This window comes from Camelus dromedarius, chromosome 18 (assembly GCF_036321535.1).
Source record: "Camelus dromedarius isolate mCamDro1 chromosome 18, mCamDro1.pat, whole genome shotgun sequence".
Taxonomy (NCBI): Eukaryota; Metazoa; Chordata; class Mammalia; order Artiodactyla; family Camelidae; genus Camelus; species Camelus dromedarius.
This window is the reverse complement of record NC_087453.1, coordinates 3564387-3576772: the sequence shown is the minus strand read 5'-3', so window position 1 is coordinate 3576772 and position 12386 is coordinate 3564387. Positions and strand designations below refer to the sequence as shown.

Here is a 12386-nt window from a genome sequence, read left to right as displayed (position 1 = left end):
GGATGAAATCAATGAAGTTTCTGAGAACTTTGTTTTTCTCCTAATTATGTTTCATTTGTCAAATAGAGGGTGGGGGTAGGGCCATCTGACCCCTGAGGGACATCTCCCGGGGGAAGTCTGCCAGCACCTGATCTGGGCTTTCTGGATGACACTGGGATTTTCTTATCATCTTGGTTCTGTTCCCATAATAGACCCAAGTATCATCCAGGAAGGGGTCGGCTCCTCCCCCCCCGACCCCCCCTTCCTCCCGTGGACGGATGGCTCCTTGCATGGAAGAGGGCGGGCCCGTGGTATGTCATCACCCCAGGGTCCCCAGGCGGCAGGCACCCCATCCTTGCTCAGGGAGGCTTTTGCTCCTGCCCTCTGCCCTCTGGAAGCTCTGCTCCAGCGCCGTCACTGTGACCTGCTTTGGCTGCAGCCCTTCTCAGGGGAAGAAGACAACTTTGTCATTCATCACCGATGGCCACTTTTAATCACTTGCTGCGGTTCAGGGCAAGGGGTCACCTTCAGCCTGGCAGGAGAGCAGACCTTGGGTCTCGCCAGCCTCTCCAGAGGCACCGTTCACCTGTGTTGCGAGAAGAGGTCGCTTCTCTTGGCCCAAGAAAGACATTGGATATTCAGCACCTCGCTGGCTGTCACTAACCTGCCAGCTGGGGTGGGGTGGGGGGCTTTTCTTAGGGGAACAGGAACTTCATGAATAAGGACAAAGGAGCAGAGCCAGGATGCACTGCCTGGCCTGCCACTCTGTGCTCCCCAGACGTTTTCAACTCAGGCAAATGGCCCTGTGTGCCTGCGCCTAGATGGAGCCTGGTACGTAGTCAGTGCTCCATACCTGGGTGCTGGGCGATGGTGCCATCTACACGGTCAGCCACATCGTGGCCTTCCATCCTGCGAAGCCGACTTGGAAAAACACTGGCCACCCAGGGGTGTTGCAGGCTACTGGGTCCTCACAGTCAGCCTGGGCCTGGGACCCTTATCCTGCTTTACAGCTGAGATGACCTGGGTTTGTGGGGGAGGTGGGCCCCACGGAGCTGCAGGCCTGCGGGGCCCAGGACCCGCACAGCCTCCCTGCCTGGTCTCTGCCCCCACACTCCACCCCTGGCAGCGTGCAAAGCTCAGCACACGCCGCAGAGGCTGAGTAAACACAGCCCGCCGTGCCCAGAATCAAAGCAAACAGGGTTTCTCTTCTTCCCCACTTTTAGCCAACTGCCCCATTAACAGAAAAACCTTTTAAGCGCTCATCTGGAAACCTGGCGTCTTCCCTCCCTGAGCAAACTGAGGTGACCAAGAGGACTGTGCTCCAGGGGGAGGCTGGGGGCCACCTAGGACACTGGACCCTGCTCCTCTGGCAAAGACTCAACACGGGGAGAACAAGGATGCCCCCGGGGCAGGGAGAGAATCGTGGAGGGCGATGGGTAGCGCTCAGGGGTAGTGCACACGCTTAGTGTGGGCGAGGTCTTGGGTTCAGTCCCCAGTACCTCCATTAAAAAAAAAAAAAAAAAGAGTCAAGGATGCCCCTCTGGTCCCGCGGCAGCCTACGTGGCCCCTCCCAGCAGCTCTGCCAGCCACTGTGACCCATAAGGTACCGAAATGTCACGTGAGGTGACTCCACGAGCGACCCCAGCATTCTCATCGCTTGGAACAGTTCTTACTCTCAGCCTGGACCACCTCTTAGAGGACAGAGGACAAAGCCCTTGGCACCCTGCCGCCGCTGCACCCATTAGGACGCACTCGTGAATAAATACATTATCCACCCCAAGAAAACTTGCCGCTCTGAGCGAGGCGGCTCCGACTTGCCCCGCTGTTGGTTCGCACTCAGCAGTGACCGAGGCCGCGCTATGCGCGCCAGGCACTCTGGGGCCTCAAAGGTGAAACGACAGACACCCGCCGCCCTGGGCGGGCGCGGAGATATGGCAGGTGTAAGTAATTAGCAAACACGACCGTGTGTGGAACTGCCACGAAAGTGCCGGGGCCAGCGGGGGCGACGGTGTCCCTGCCCCTGGGGGCGGCCTGGGGACGTGACAGCCCCGCAGCTGCCTTGGAGCTGCAGGGGTCTGACGGGCAGGCGCAGGGGGGGCAGCGCCGGTGGGCGCACGGAAGGAAGAGGAAGGGATGGAGGCACCCAGGGAGGGAGGGCGCAGTGATTTCTACGGAAGCCGAAAGGTTCATCCTGCGTAGGTTTTTTTAATTTGTGAGAAATCCTGCTAAGCATGTGCAGATTTCTCCCTCTTGAATTTACACGTTGGCCTCTTCGCCTTGGCAGGGGGTGGGGGTGGGGGAGTTGCAGCTGAGTTTGGACCAGAAGCATCTGTGAATCATGTGGTCACTCAGATTCCAGAAGAAAAAAATCCCAAACTTAGAGGAATGTTGCAAGAGCACTAAACTTGTTTTAAATTGGGAAAGATTCACCACAGGTGCTTTAACCTCTCTCTCTACTTACCTCAGCGTTACTGTCATCACTTGGCTGTTTCAGAGAAAGTTGCATGGTGACCCTTGACCTTAAATACCTCATGACATCGCCTGAATATGAGGATTTGCGTTTGCATAGCTGCTCCCCACCCCCCACCCCCCATGATGAATTTCAGGAAATCCACAATATTATTTTCCAGTCTACATATTGTGTGTGCAGATTCCACAGCTGTCCTAGTGGTGGCCCTTACAACAACTTTCCCGCTGGTCCAGGACCTGACCCAGGGTCACATGGAGCCCTTAGTCGGCACGTGGCCATGAGGTCACCAGTTGATGGAGGACCACAGGAGGACAAAGTCCTTCTCCCCCTGCCCCAGGCTTCTCTTCCTATGCCCATCTCAAGATTTTCCTCTGTGGTTGAACTCCTGGGAGTAGTTGAGGCTGTTTTCCCCCAGAAAGAAAACCCATTGTTAGTAACTTCCCTGCCTTTATCACCGGCCTCACAGCCTGGTCCTCATCAGGCCTGTAGAAAAGGTACACAGTTGAGGAATTGATGGTCAGGATGGAGCTTGAGGGGTGAGAGGTGATGGGGCCTGGGGCTGGTTTGGTGACCCCTTGCTGGGGCATCAGGGAAATGTGGCAGGGGGTCCGTTTGCCTCTGGGGGACTTCATCCGATAGAGGAACCAACAGCAAACAAGGAGCCCCAGACAAAGAGACAACAACAAAGGGGCAACAAAGTGTGGCATCAGGGAGGGCTAGGGGTAGCCAGACCCTGACCAGGCAGAAGGCCGGGCAGGACAGTGACAATATTTTGCAGGAAGAGAGGGCCTTGGTATGGCAGGGAGGGGATGAATGGACACTTGTGTGAATGTGTGTGATGGGAAAGTGCAGTCCTGGGCCAAGAGCCCAGTGGTCCAGCGTGGAGGTGTCTCTGGAACCCTCACCACACAGGACCACAGGGGACTCTGGGAAGGAAGTCTAGGGCCAGGTTAGGAAAGGTCTTGATGGCAAGTTAGGGAGTTCAGATTTTCTCTCTTGATTTTTGTTTCTCAAACTCCCAAGAATCACATGTCACTCTTACAGATTTGGCCATGTTCAAAAAGTAAACTTTCTCTTATTATCTTTTTACTATTTTAAATACTAGTTTTTTTCTCTATTAACATTACCGTATACAACAGAAAAATAAAAACCTCAGACTAGTCCTTAGGCTGGAGACAATGGGAGCCATGGCAGGTTCTGAAGGGAGGCGGGGGAGATGTCTTACTGGCTGTGTGACTGTGGTGAAGTTACTTCTATCTCTGGGATTCCTAGTTTCATCTGTCAAGACTTGACTTTAGACTACAGGATTTCTAAGGCTACAACTGGCTTGGATGGGGAATATTCTCTGGAGGTGGTCCTGGTCACCCGAGCGAGCCCAGAGCCTGCGCTGGTGCCCAGAACCCACCATGGCACCTCGGCCAACTTCCAGGCACTGGGCACAAAGGCAGCCTTTGGTCTTGAACTCTAGGAAATGACAGGGCAGTATTCTGTGTTGGGAGAGGGAAACGACCCCCCCACCCCCGCCACCCTTCACAAGGGTGATAGAGAACAGAGAAGGGCTGGGGCTGGACTTCTGGGCCAGACACACCCTTGGGTCACACTGGGAGGGTCGCTTGGTCAGCCGGTCCCTTCTTTGCAGAGACCAGAGTTGCGTGGAGTCACGGCAGTGAAGACAGCTCACCCAGAGACTGAGGACTCTCTGAAGATCTTGTACTTGTGTGCAGAGCAAGGATGCGTGAAATCGTACACATTCAGATCGGCCAGTGTGGTAACCAGATCGGGGCCAAGGTAAGGAAAGTTCCATGACTAGCGCTAGCTTTTCCATGCTCCGTGGTGTAGGCAGCTCGGCAAATGCCCTAAGGTAGCAGGGGGAACAGTGAGCCTAGAAGACTGATGTGTTTGTGGGACGTCTGACTTATTAAACAATGCCTTTGGTTAAAGAGATGGAAGAAATAGTAAAGGCTTAAAGGGTTAATTTCATTCATGTTAATTTTGTTGACAGTTACATGTGTATAACACACCTGTCAGTCATTTTTGCTTTTACCACCTTAGCAATGAGCTTTTCCTATCTAAAAACAGTAATTCGTCTCAAAAACGTTTTCCAGAGTTTCTTGGGAAACTTTTTACACCATATCACTAAGATTTCTTTCTCTCCCCTCCCACGTTTATATTACAGAGTTTAAAAAGATCCACTACTGTTTTATTTCAAATGCAGCACAAAATTAAAGAGGTAAACCTAAAAGCTCTTTGTGTCCTGCAACAGAAATAATTAAAATATATCCTCTGGATTATAAATGAGTTTTTCTTCTTACCCCCTTAAGTTTTTCTACAAAGTACCTGGTTCTGTTGGGTGGCACTAAAATAGAGATGACAGCACAAGGCCTTTAACTTGAATTTTAATATGACCAGTTCTACTGTGTAACAGCTGTCTGATCGTTCTCTTTGCTATTTTGAAATTACTTTTACTAGGTAGGAATTGCATTAAAAATTTAATTGCAGGGTGGAGGGTATAGCTCAGAGGTAAAATACATGCCTAGCATACAGAAGGTTCTGGGTCCATCCCCAGTACATCCATCAATAAAATAAATAAATAAGAAAATCTAATTACCTCCCTGTGCAAAAAAAAAAAAAAATGATTGCATTAAAATTTAAGGGGAGTGGGTATAGTTCAGTGGTAGAGTTCATGCTTAGTGTACACCAAGCCCTGGTTTTGATCCCCAGTATCTCCATTAAAAAAGAAAGAAAGAAAAAAAAAAAAAAGGAAAAACACCTAAAATTTTTTTGACTTGTGGTAAAATACAGCATGAAATTGACTATTATAACCATTTTTAAGTGTACAGTTCAGTAGTGTTAAGTATATTCACCCTGTCGTGCATCCAGACTCCAAAATGCTTTTCTTTTTGCAAAACTGGAACTCTGTACCCATTAGGAACGCTAAATCTGCATTTCCCCTTCCCGCAGCCCTGGCAACCACCCCTCTGCTTTCTGTCTCTGCGAATCTGAGTACTTCTGGTATCTTATATAACAGTATTTGTTCTTTTGTCACTGGCCTTTTTCACTTAGCATCATGTCCTCAAGGTTCATCCCTGTTGCAGCCTGTGTCAGAATTCCCTTCCTTTTTAAGGCTGAATAATAGTCCATTGTATGGATGGACCACATTTTGTTTATCCAGTCATCTGCCAGTGGGTGCTTGGATTGTTTCCAACTTTTGTCTATTGTAAAGAATGCAGCTACAAAAACATGAAAGTCTTTTAATACAGGTGTTTAAGACCTGGGGCAAAAAAAAAAAAAGACTGCTTGAAAAGAAGTTGTCATCCTTCCTTGCCAGAGTGATAAGACGTTCAAAACTAAAACACATAGAGAAGTGGGAGGCACGAGCCCTCACTGCCCTGAAGGTGGAAGATAATATAGAGAAAGGACCTCAAGGGGGAGTGCAGGGTCTAGATAGGGCCTTAGCTCTTGCTCCAGAATTGCCTTGTCTAGTGCTTAGAGCCCCAGCAACTCCTTACTATTTGGGGCCATAAGAGCTTTTTAAAAAATTAATTAATTAATTTTAAATTTACATATATGTACTGTTCATTGTTTCTAAGAGCAGTTTAGAGCTTTAGCTTTTTAAACTTATATAGTTATCAAAGGAATAGAGCCAACCACAAAATACAAGTCAACAGAACACAGTAATCCAATCATAAAGGACAGTCAAATGTGCTTACCCATAGTAAGAAATCGTCATCTAAGCTGTAAATAATAAGTAGTTCATTTGTGTCCCTTGTTTTCTTAGATTCCACATATAAGCGATATCATATGGCAATTTTTTTTCCTCTTTCGGGCTTATTTCACTTAGAATGACAAGCATTTGGGGCCATAAGAGCTTTAAGACACTTTTCCTTTGTGGTGTCATAGAACTTTATTTTTTTACACCCTGAACAGTGCCAATAATTTACTATAAAACAGAGCCTTGTCAGTAAGGCCAAAGCAGAGCCCTGATTTACAAGATATGGTTGGGAAAACACCCTTGGGGATGTTAACATGAACAAATGTATTTTCATTGCACTTTTTTTTTTCGTGGGGTGGGGGTGGGAGTAATTAGGTTTATTTATTTACTTATTTATTTTCCAAACGGAGGGACTGTGGATTGAGTCCAGGACTTTGTGCATGCTCGGCATGAGCTCTACGCTCCCCCACTCATTGCACTTCAGTACGTGCTTCTCCAGGGGCATGAAAAGGGGCATCTCAGTAACTGTTTCTGTGTGAAGAGCTGGCAAACACCTATATTAATAAATACTTCTTATGTGATTGAAAGCGTAATCTCTTTCAAATTGTTACGAGAGCATGTAGATGTCCCAGTTACAAGATTTGGGGAAAACTGCACAAAAATAAATCCGTGAAGTGAAATGAGACATTGTTGTGAAATCAGATAAGAAGTCCGTTTATTTTCGTGTAATGGGATCTACGCTGGCCGGAAGCACTGGGAGACGAGACTAGAGACACCCTGTCTGATGCGAAATTCCAAAACAATAGCTTTAATGTAGACAAGGGCCTGAATTTAATAGGAGCAACATCCAATCTCATATTGTATGTGTTGACATTTTATTTAAGCAGTGCGGGTGGGTATAAAACGCAATCGTCATATTCATGGTTAGCCGAACAAGAGGAAAGGACACAGTGGAGCGGGCAGTTAGGAAAAGGGCCCCAGAGGAGGCTTTGGGAAGGGAAGCAGCCCACAGCCCTCACTTTCGGTCTTTCTGCTCTATCTGCTGGTGCCAACGTGGCTTTTCGGGATCCCCTGTACACTGACCTTCCCTCTTGCTTTCAGTTCTGGGAGGTGATTGGCGAGGAGCATGGGATCGATGTGGCTGGGAGCTACCGTGGGGACAGTGCCCTGCAGCTGGAGAGAATCAGCGTGTACTACAACGAGGCCCACGGTAGGACCTGCACTATTAGCGATGATCGCCAGCCCTGGGACACGCAGGGCGAGGAGGGCCCCCGAGACCAGAAGGCCAGAGGAGTGATGTCCAGGCAGAGCCCAGAGTCCCAGGGTGACGGTCCCCCCCGTCCAAGGGCAGGACTGCCGAGGACATCACTGAGGGTGGGGCAAGCTCTTAGCACCAGCAGTTTAAGTATCAACCTTCCTTTCTGATGTTTTAATGAAAAGCAGAATTGTTTCCAATAGGAGCAAAACCTCTGTCACTGGTGAGACAGCCAACAACATAGACAGTGATGGAAAAAGTATTCCTGGACTATTTTACTGATGGGTGTGATTGCTGTTGAGGTCAAAGATATGATTTCAAGTCTTTCTACCAAAGACCTACCTTCTAGAATCACTTTTTCTTTTTTTTGAACCAGTGTCACAAGGTTTTGTTTGGATGAAACATTAACCTTTAGAAAAACAAGTTTGCTGACATCCTCCTATTTTTCTACCCAGGTAAAAAGTACGTGCCCCGAGCAGTCTTGGTGGACCTGGAACCTGGGACCATGGACAGCATCCGATCCAGCCGACTAGGAGCCCTCTTCCAACCAGACAGCTTTGTCCACAGTAGGTTTTTCTGGGAAGGGTCGCCCAGGAAATAGAGGAGCATGCCTGGGGGGGAGGGGAGGGGAGGGGAATGTCCTGGCTCCGCTCCCTGCCCCTCCCCCAACCCGGCCGGGGTAACCGGAGTCCCTTGTGCTGCAGGTAACTCCGGAGCCGGCAACAACTGGGCCAAGGGCCACTACACGGAGGGGGCCGAGCTGGTGGAGAGCGTGCTGGACGTGGTGCGGGGCGAGGCCGAGGGCTGCGACTGCCTGCAGGGCTTCCAGATCGTGCACTCGCTGGGCGGGGGCACGGGCTCGGGCATGGGCACGCTGCTGATGAACAAGATCCGCGAGGAGTACCCCGACCGCATCCTCAACTCCTTCAGCGTCATGCCCTCCCCCAAGGTGTCGGACACGGTGGTGGAGCCGTACAACGCGGTGCTGTCCATCCACCAGCTGCTGGAGAACGCCGACGCCTGCTTCTGCATCGACAACGAGGCGCTCTACGACATCTGCTTCCGCACCCTGAGGCTGACCACGCCCACCTACGGGGACCTCAACCACCTGGTGTCCCTGACCATGAGCGGGGTCACCACCTCGCTGCGCTTCCCGGGCCAGCTCAACGCCGACCTGCGCAAGCTGGCCGTGAACATGGTGCCCTTCCCGCGCCTGCACTTCTTCATGCCCGGCTTCGCGCCGCTCACCGCCCAGGGCAGCCAGCAGTACCGCGCGCTGTCGGTGGCCGAGCTCACCCAGCAGATGTTCGACGCCCGCAACACCATGGCCGCCTGCGACCCGCGCCGCGGCCGCTACCTGACCGTGGCCTGCATCTTCCGGGGGAAGATGTCCACCAAGGAGGTGGACGACCAGCTGCTCTCCGTGCAGACCAAGAACAGCGGCTGCTTCGTGGAGTGGATCCCCAACAACGTCAAGGTGGCCGTCTGCGACATCCCGCCCCGGGGGCTGAACATGGCCGCCACTTTCATTGGCAACAACACGGCCATCCAGGAGCTGTTCACCAGGGTCTCGGAGCACTTCTCGGCCATGTTCAAGAGGAAGGCTTTCGTGCACTGGTACACGGGCGAGGGGATGGACATCAATGAATTCGTGGAAGCTGAAAGCAATGTCCATGATCTGGTGTCCGAGTACCAACAGTTTCAAGACACCAAAGTGGTTCTGGAGGAGAACGAAGAGGTGGTGGCCGAGGCAGACCAGGAACTAGAAGGTCAGGGACATTAACCAGAGAGAAGCTGTGTGAGTGTCGTCTGCGGCGTGGTCACCTCCAGAGCAGTTTCTCTCAAGTCTTAAGAGGAGCATTTCCCCGCAGTAAAGCCAAAGCGATTCTGCACCGCAGCCCAGCGAGCCACAGCAGCGACAGCAGCCACCCAGTATGCGCTTTGACACAGCACCACGGGGCTGGGTGCGGGGTGGGGGGAAGTCAGTAAATGATGGGCATTGGGTCTTCGGCTGGCATTTACTAACCTTGAAGAGTTTGCTCTTCAATGCACACTCTAGTCACTTGTTTTTAACAGCCAAGTGAATTCACCGTTTGTTTAAAGGTCGGGAGGGGGGAGTTCTGTACGCATAGCACGGGGCCAGGCATCAAGACTGCACATGTGGACACGCGGGGAGGGCGCCCGCTGCCCTTGCCTTTAGGTTGTAAACGCGTTAGCGCCCTGGTGAGCGCTCCGTAGTCTGTTCTTGGCCTCCCAGGGCTGCTTCGGCTCTTCCTGCAGGTTGCCTCTTCTTAACGTGCTGCCCCGCACCCACCTGCTGGCCTCCAGAAAAGCCGGGTTGGCTGCTTGGTGTGTGGGAGCCTCGAGATAAATGGGAGTCAGTGTCCACTAGCAAATCATGGAGACCCCATGTACACTTCAGCATCCTAACTGCAAAGGGGAGAAGGGCAGAAAGGAAAGCCGTGGTTCTTCCCACAAAAATACCCACCAAAAAATAAAAAATGACAAGCAAAACTCAAGAGCTCCAATCTTCTGAATAGCTAGCTTGCAACATATATATTTATATACTTTATGTTTCTTATTAGTCTTTGATTCCAGGAATTCATTAATCATCATCTTTGGTTTTCCTTGTAGAGGCTACTTGGAAGTGCCCTTTTCACTTGCATTCAGTAATCACCTCCTGAAAGCTGCTCTGCTCTTTAGAAAGGGCACACGCACGCCTGGCGACCATTCAGATGCAGAAATGAAATAAGCAGCAGCGGCTGCAGTGTCCTTCGCACGCTCAAGGAGGACATGGTCTCATTAGGGAACTTCTACAGTTCAAATTAATTTGCAGAAGTTGCCATAAATGTTTGCATGATGACACAGCTTTAACCATTACATGATTTTAATCTGCTCCCATTACACCAGGACCAGATACACAAGAGCGTAATCAAATCATCCATAACTTCTTAATTACAGTTTACCTATTTCTGACATACAGCGCTGCCAGCCCTTCCAGCACTGTTAGGGTTTTAATGGCCTTCTTGAATTACCACGGAGCTATACTGTTTAATCCACGGATGGCCAGTGATGGGAAGATGCTGTGACCCTCGCTGCAGGAAATAGGTGCCTGCAGGCAACTGGGTTCTCCTCTCCCGATCTGCTTTGGAATCTGCAGTAACGAGGCAGCCAGTAGATGGATGACAGCAGCTCATTTTGAGAAACTTCACTCTTTTCACATATGCATCATGAGGAAATAACCAAAATATATACTAAGAGGAAATGAAGTCTTGCTGTTTATACCATGATAGGCCTTGTATTTATGGAATTTTTAAAGAAGTTTTAAACACTTTCTACTTGTGGTTCAAGAGGCACTAAAAAAAAAAAAGCAAATTGAGGAAGAAGCTGCACCTAAACTTAGTCTGAAGTTCGTAACTTCCTTAGATGCTAAAGAGACTTCTAAGTTGTGATTATATAAGAATTTATACATGTGCTTCCTATAACACTTTTCCCCTCAAATCTAAAAAGGCAATTAAATAGATGCAAGAAAGGATATAGATCTAAATGAAAAAAAAAAAACCTGCTGGTTTATATTACTGTAAAGATTTTTGTTTGCTTGATGGTAATCATTAAAGTACAAAGAAATTCAATTTTAAATGGTTAAATTACTTTATTTCAGACTAAATAAATTCCTTTTCTTGGAGCCTAACCGCCCAGACTGATTAATATGAGTTAAAAATATTTCAAAATGCATCTCACCATCCTACTCTTTGGTATGGTAGAAATAGATTCAAACAAGAAAAAAAAAAAAAAAAACAAAACCACAAGAAACCAAAAGAAATATGTCCCCTCTGATTCTGAAGAGCCTGTTTCTTTAGCGGCACGGTTGCTACAGCGACACTGGTCTCTCGGAGACCAAGAGAGTAGAATCAGAATTTTAGAGCTTGTCCGAGTCCTTCACGTCACACACAAGATCACCGCATGAGTGAAGAGACCGACTCTCAAAAATCGCCCAGTTAGTGAGTGAAATACCCACCGCTGGACATGATCGAGGCCCCTGGTAACCTGGACACAGTCGTTCTGCCGGCTGCCCAGCAGGGCTGGATACAGGTCCTCCGAGCATCAGTTCAGCATTTTTTTTAATCACAGAGAGCGAGCCTTAAAGAATCTTTACTGAGCAGCGATTCTGTCCTTCACTCAGTTACTTGGAGCCTTTCACAAGCCCCAAGTCGCACCTCTATCCCACAGCCTCCCTCATAAATGACTTATCTCTAATTAACTTGGCTGGAAATAATTTAGCCCTTTGCCTACCAGTTACTTTATCTGGTATCAAAAAGGCCGGCCAACCTTGTGATTCATTTATTCCTGTCCCTGTGATGAAACACACGCTTCCTGATACCTTCATCTTGGGGACCGAAGCACTAACTGAGGGCCATGACTTCAACCAGCAGGACAACAGCCCTGAGGTACAGGGCTCGAGGGGCCCGCGGGGCTCAGGAGCTGCTTCTGGCCAGTGCCCCAGCGCCTCGCTGTGTCCCCTGTGCTGAGAGCCAGATAAAACCTATGGGTCAAGGGTCCCGGGGCAGGAAGTCCAGAAGCTGAGAACAAAGATGTTTTCTTGGGCTCCTCCTTCTCTGCACTGTTGAGTGACCCTGGTAGATTATCCTTAGCTTAAGGACCAAGGTGAGAACCGGTCCTGGTGCAGAAACTCAACAGTGCTTCAAGATTTCCTGTCCAAATGCATTACTCCATTCTCCCAAAACAGTGAACACTCAAGCAGCTAACTCTGCAACGGTGTTTCAGTCGGCCAAGTGCTTCCGAGTTTCAAAGACAGAAAAACACAGCACTTGCAACAATTCTTCACTCCTAAACACTTAACGAATAAATCACCACAAACACTACAGGGCTGCTGCCATCACCACGCCAGAGGCCTCAGTCCAGAAGCTTCGATTTTCAGCACAGCTGGGCCATCAACTCAGTAAGCAAGT

The 12386-nt window shown here is 49.5% G+C and overlaps 1 protein-coding gene across 1 annotated transcript; it reads left to right on the top strand.

Moving 5' to 3' along the window:
• The first annotated feature begins 4001 nt into the window (after positions 1-4001).
• On the top strand, positions 4002-10814 carry TUBB1 (tubulin beta 1 class VI). The gene is made up of 4 exons (XM_010987837.3): positions 4002-4237; positions 7263-7371; positions 7872-7982; positions 8121-10814. The coding sequence occupies exons 1-4, from the start codon at positions 4181-4183 to the stop codon at positions 9197-9199; spliced, it is 1356 nt and encodes a 451-aa protein (XP_010986139.1). The 5' UTR covers positions 4002-4180; the 3' UTR covers positions 9200-10814.
• Positions 10815-12386: the final 1572 nt, after the last annotated feature.

Excerpts from the sequence above, each read along its gene's own strand:
- TUBB1 (XM_010987837.3), top strand. The coding sequence starts at position 4,181 with ATGCGTGAAATCGTACACATTCAGATCGGCCAGTGTGGTAACCAGATC. Across the intron at positions 4,238-7,262 it reads GTAACCAGATCGGGGCCAAG|TTCTGGGAGGTGATTGGCGA; the intron begins GTAAGGAAAGTT and ends TCTTGCTTTCAG. Across the intron at positions 7,983-8,120 it reads ACCAGACAGCTTTGTCCACA|GTAACTCCGGAGCCGGCAAC; the intron begins GTAGGTTTTTCT and ends CTTGTGCTGCAG.